Source organism: Lactuca virosa, chromosome 4 (assembly GCF_052849685.1).
Source record: "Lactuca virosa cultivar CGN04683 chromosome 4, Lactuca_virosa_CGN04683_v6, whole genome shotgun sequence".
Lineage (NCBI taxonomy): Eukaryota > Viridiplantae > Streptophyta > Magnoliopsida > Asterales > Asteraceae > Lactuca > Lactuca virosa.
In genome coordinates this window covers 17,647,973-17,654,065 of record NC_136429.1, presented here as the reverse complement: position 1 = coordinate 17,654,065, position 6,093 = coordinate 17,647,973, and the positions used below count along the sequence as shown (strand labels likewise).

The 6,093-nt window shown below is 32.3% G+C and overlaps 1 protein-coding gene across 1 annotated transcript; it reads right to left on the bottom strand.

Moving 5' to 3' along the window:
* Window positions 1-410: 410 nt before the first annotated feature.
* LOC145169438 (putative B3 domain-containing protein At5g66980) lies at window positions 411-1,816 on the bottom strand. Its single transcript, XM_079087987.1, has 3 exons — window positions 1,686-1,816; window positions 1,088-1,609; window positions 411-989 (listed from the first exon to the last, which is right to left on the bottom strand). Exons 1-3 carry the CDS (start codon window positions 1,746-1,748, stop codon window positions 531-533), a joined length of 1,044 nt encoding a protein of 347 aa, XP_078944113.1. The 5' UTR covers window positions 1,749-1,816; the 3' UTR covers window positions 411-530.
* Window positions 1,817-6,093: the final 4,277 nt, after the last annotated feature.

Sequence of the window (6,093 nt, the reverse complement as noted above, 5' to 3'; positions counted from 1 at the left end):
GTGATGACGATTCAATTTTTATAGTGGACCCCGGGTGGGATGATTATTGTCTAAAAACGATAAAATTGAATTGTCCCATGGATCCATACCTTTATCCAAAAGCTAGAAGGGCCCGTATGTGAAATTATTTCACATATCACGGGTTTTCAAAAGTTGAGGTGTTTGGATGTTCAGAAATCTTCAAGAAGTCCCCACCACTTGTTAAAAGTATCTTTATAATTATCAAGATTGTCGGCCACATGTAACAAATTAAATAATGACCCTTGTTTAAACGTCATCACTTACGTTTTTATTCTTGTCCATTAGTTTGTAAGCCCATCTATATAAGGGCATAAGTTCTAAGTTTGGGATCATCGAATTCATTCACCTACAATCACCACCACCACCATTGTAACAAAGCTTCCGCAGTATTTTAATAAAAAAGTGTGTACTTTAAAGTTTTAGTTTTTGAGCTTTAGTACAAGATAAAAATTCCTGGCAACGTAGTCCACTCTAACATATTCTTTTCAAAATTACTTATCCACATCGAGTCATTTCTTCTTAAATGGCCTTCCATGTGGTCTCTTCTCCATCTCGTCTGTGGACCACGCTTTTAAACCCAGGACCACCTCCAGACGTACCTCCACACGTGGCGGCCGCCCTGTCGATCTCATTGAAACTTGAGCCGCCGGAACTTTTCCCGCTGGCTGCTCTACCACCAGACGTGGCGGCTGCCTTCTTGGCCTCCTCTCCAAAACTTCACTTTTCTTGGTGACTTTTGATAGACAAAACTTATCTTCGCTTCTGAGAAACTTAAATACACATTTATCTCCTTCACATAACTCATTAGCTCGCAGAAATTTACTCCACCCTGCTGACAAATAGTATCTTGTATAGTTACGGCCCTCTGAAAGCAACTTGATCGGCCACTCCTTCCCGTCAAGATTCTTCATATTTAATGTTTTTCTTGCTTTTAATCCGGTCAACCGTGAAAATTCCAACGGAATCCGCTGATGTAACCATATTTATGCAAACAAAACTTATTATTATTATTATTATTATTTTATTTTTGGAATAAAAAATATATTTATGATACCTTTTATCTTACCAAAGTATATTTGTCTTTAGATATAATCTTCATAAAGAAAGGATTCCCGTCATCCCCATCAATATCACCGCCATCGTCATCCTCATCTTCCTCATATTCTACTCCATTGCCACCATCATCATCATAATTATCATCATCTTCTTCTTCTTCTTCTTCATCAGATTCTTCCTCTTTCTCTGCTTCCTCATAATTATCATCATTTTCTCCTTCCTCTTTCTCTTCTTCTTCTTCAATGTCATCATGTTCATCCTGGATTTTTAAGGGGAAATTTTTTTCGCACCCATTTGGACTGAAAATTGAAAGTTTGAAGGTGGATTCATCAACAAGCCAAAAGACAAGAAAATCCCCAAATCCCAAGTCGCTATCTTCAACTACGTCACTCCATCCATCGGCAAAGTAGTAAATTTCACCTTCTTTTTTTATCTTTAATCTCCATTCATACCCTCCATTTCTTGATAGGAGTATTGGGTTTTCAGGGATCTTCTTCTCCAAGTGCTTGTGGACAAAACCAGGTGGCAATTCCTGCAAAATTGCATGATTAAAAAATTACAGGAAAAGAAAAATAATAAAAATTGGATTACTTGAAGTAAACGATTACCAGGTGAGGGGCAGAACGGTCAAGCAAGATCTTGAAGAAGGACGGGAGCCCACGAGGGGCCATTTGCAGAGGGCTTTAGAATTTGGGAAAGAGGGATGCCAATTGCCAAAAATATGTGCCCTTATGCCCCCATACACCTGAAACATCAATAAGTTTTGCTATAAACAAGAAGGATGAACTTATCTTCTGCTCATTTTAATTACTTGGTAACTATGGGTACATTCATATGTGGCTCGCTAAGTTCATGGATTAATAGATCAAATTACATATTGTTCAGAACGTGAGAATACCATATTTTAGAGAAAACTTGCCGAGACATTTTGTCAAACACCTTATATGCAATGAACTTCTTTCTTTACCAGGTAGAAATACCATTTTGTTTTCATATGCCGTTTCTAGATATACTCGTGGTCCTTTCATTTCAAGATTTATGATTTCTCAGTTCAAATATGTTTGGGTATTTGGTTTTCGGTTGAAAATACTCGGAATCAAATAGAGAATTAGGGTCCACTGGTGATTTCTTGGGAGAAAAGGGGAGAGTTGTGTGATTTATTTACCTGACTTCCTCGGATGCATTCGATAGATTAAATAATGATGAACCTCGAAGACAGAATGAAGCGTTAGTATACATGCCAGACACTGATGTCGATGACGAAATTAAAGTTCAAAAAGATATATCGAAAAGGAGAAGGACTTTTGGGATGGAGAGAGAGTGAAAAGGGAAGCTTGAACATAAATGGTGAATGGTCAACCAAAAGTAAAAACATGTTGGTGTTCAATTGACAAAAGTAAAAACATGTTGGTGTAAAATTGACATTTTACCCCATTTTACCCCAAATTTTATTTTTCCTTTGTTTTTATCCATTCTCTTCCAACCTTATCTTATTTTTCTCTATTTTTTTTAGATAAACCTTATCTTATTTTTCATCTGAGATATGAATAATATTTCTTTATATTTAAGGAATACTAACTATTCATATCTTCAAAAGTAAAGTTTAGATTGTCAATTTTAGTTTCATTTATTTTTATTTTATATATTTCTAGTTTATTTTTATCTATTAATTATAATTTAAATTCAATATTTAATATTTGTAATATCATGTTATATATTAATTTATATTAATTAATCATAAATATAGAGTTTAATATTTATTTATCGAATCTATATAAAAAAAATTAAATATATATTAGAGACTTGAAGCATGGTAACATATTTTATAAAATATAGTAATTATATATGACTGTGATCTTGATATATTTATTATAAATATAATCTTATTTATTTAATAATTATTTAAAATAAAGTAATAATTATATTAAACTTATTGTATATAAACATTTTATTTATGATAATATAATTTGTAATATTTTTTTAATGAAAATATAAAATATATATTTATTAAAATTTAATTAGTAGAGGGGTGTATTTGACTATATATATATATATATATATATATATATATATATATATATATATATATATATATATATATGGGAAAAGTGAATATACCTTAACCTTAGGGGTATATAAGCTTACGTACCCAAACATACCATAATACGTCATTTTGTTTGATATATTCATTATAATGTTCTTAAACTTCAACCCCTAACGTGATTTACTTTCAAGATTTTCCAAATTTCAGTATTATCTTTATCTTACATCACATCTTTTTGCCGAACACCTACTAGGCTATATATATTGTTAGTTGAAAATGAAAAATATGTAAGAGGAAGATAAATGTGTAATTTATAAAAATCATGGAAGTAAATCAAGTTAGATGTTAAATTATAAAAACATTGGATAATTAGAATGTATTATATGATACAAAACGATGTAGTATAGTGAGTTTGGATACCTAAGCTTATATATCTTTAATGGTATATTCACTTTTCCATATATATATATATATATATATATATATATATATATATATATATATATATATATATATATAAGTTATAAAAATTGAATATTTTAGGAATATACTTTTTTTGGGTAAAAAATGGGGTAGAAAATGGAGTAGGGTTGGAGATGAAACACTATTTACCCTATTTTTTACTCAATTTATGGTGAAAAAATAGAGATGGTTTGGAGATGATCTTAGGTTGAAAGAAGTCTTAAAAGTTTTAGTATGCTTAGAATGTTCTCACATCAAAATTTTTGAAATCACGTAAATTAATTAAAGACATAAATTAGAGGGAGTGATAACATCAAAGTTATAAATAACTAAGGAGTGATAGTGTCTCGGTTTAATAGATTTTATTTTGGAACAAAAAATTAAAAAAAAAAGAAAACGAAAACCCATTCAATGTTCTCTCTCCTCTCACTATGCAGTTGATGAGTACTTCTTAACGCCCCCCTTAACGCGCAAGGCAATGGGTGGTGCAATGCATGCTTAGCATGGCCGGTGGCGAGTGGTTTGACAACCCCTTGATATGACATAATTTAAAACCTTTCTGATTTGATTTAAATAAATTATTTTATTTATTTTTGTCTTTATTTTTATATTTTGGTTGTTTTTATCTAATAAAATCTTTTTATTTAATTTTTTTTTGTCTTTTGTTGTTTTTTTTTTGTTGTTTTTGTTTTAGACAAAACTGTAAAAATGGTTGTTATGGTATGTATTTTTTCAGGTTTTAGTCCAAACCCCAAATTTTTTAGATTGGTGGTCCTTTTGACCATGTTTGTTTGTGCTTCTGGTCCCTCCGGAAATTAAATTTACTATAATACCCTTGTGTACTTATTTTCTATTTTCTATTATTTTTTTAAAAAATTTAATACTTATTTATTTATTTTAATAATTCAAAAACAATAGAGAGTGTACTTCTTTCTCTCTCTCTCTCTCTCTATCTCTCTCCCCAAGGTACCCTTATCGACAGCTTTTTTTGGGTTTATTCTTGTGTGTTCATACTCATGTTTTGAATCATAAAAACCATGCTGCCAAACCCTCCATGAGAGCTCCACCCACTTGGTTCCTCCTTCACCACCTTCACCTTCAGCGATTAATCCCAACCAACCACCCCCCCCCCCCCCCAATAAGCCTTTGAAGCCTCTCAAGAGCTTAAGAAAACACACACTCACATTCATGAACCACATATATGATGAATTCACACACACATGAAATCATATATGATGAAGGGTTTTTAGAGATGTATCCTACAACATTAACATGAAGATTGACTCATTTTACTATTCAGCGAAATTGAGCTTAACAAATTGAAGAACATGGTCACGAGCTTTGGAGACAATCTCAAGATCTATATATGTCACAAATATCCATCTAAAGTGCACAACCTTTAAGCATATGAAAGATCTCGTAAATTCCTCAACCCATGGTGTCACAAACCCACCCCAATCCTACGGGAACCTCCGCCATAGCTGCTCCGATGTCGACAAGTAACAAATGCAGAGAAAACCACCACTACCCACCATATTTGATTTGGGGTTTTAGTTTCAGATATATTTCAGATTCTAAGATTATCTCCAAACCATCTTACCCATTTCCTTTCTCCGATTCAAAACCCTGACTCTTCCTCTTCGTCTCTTTCTTCTTTAGAATCAAGAACTGTGGAGATTTGGGGTTTTATTTACAAGAAACCAATTAACTAACAGGAAAAAAAACACACACACATACATGTTATTACAGAAGCGATGCTAGTGCGATATTCATCGGAGAAGCATATGTAATGGTGGTGCACTATGAGCAAGAACGAGTTGGGTACTTTTTTGATTTGCATTATACGAAGATATATATATATATATATATATATATATATATATATATATATATATATAAGAGAGAGAGAGAGAGAGAGAGAGAGAGAGACCCATTTTCATTTTTAATTACTAAAATAAATAAATGATTATTAAATTTAAAAAAATGAAAGAAAATGATAAATAAATACATCAAGGGTGTTACAATAATTTTAATTTTCGATGTAACATCCCAAAAGTCAAGTAAAAATTTTCATTTTCAAAACCATTTTATAATCCATAAGTCATACAAAACATTGTTTCCAAAAAGCCATAATCGTAAATCAGAGTATCCCAAAATCATGTATCAATAAAATATCCAAGGTTGATGTGCACAATCACGTATTTTCTTCCCCCAATTATCTAAAGTACCTAAAACCATGAAATCAAACTGTAAGCCAAAGCTTAGTGAGTTTCCCCCAAAATACCTGATATATCGGAAATACAATTACAGTGCATCCATATAGAGTTCGTTGGCCCATGGCCGAAACCCAACCATCCCGGGTTTGTTGACATACAATCTCAACCCAACCATCCGGGTCTGTTGACATACAGTCTCAACCTAACCATCCGGGTTTGTTGACATACAATTTCAACCCAACCATCTGGGTTTGTTGGTCCACTGCACGAAGCAATACCTCAACCCAACCATTC

What these genes read in the sequence shown, in the direction of transcription:
- LOC145169438 (XM_079087987.1), bottom strand. Translation starts at nt 1,748, where the DNA reads ATGGCCCCTCGTGGGCTCCCGTCCTTCTTCAAGATCTTGCTTGACCGT. An exon ending in ACCGTTCTGCCCCTCACCTG is followed by an intron (nt 1,610 to 1,685) that starts GTAATCGTTTAC and finishes GCAATTTTGCAG; the next exon opens with GAATTGCCACCTGGTTTTGT. An exon ending in CTAAAGACAAATATACTTTG is followed by an intron (nt 990 to 1,087) that starts GTAAGATAAAAG and finishes TGGTTACATCAG; the next exon opens with CGGATTCCGTTGGAATTTTC.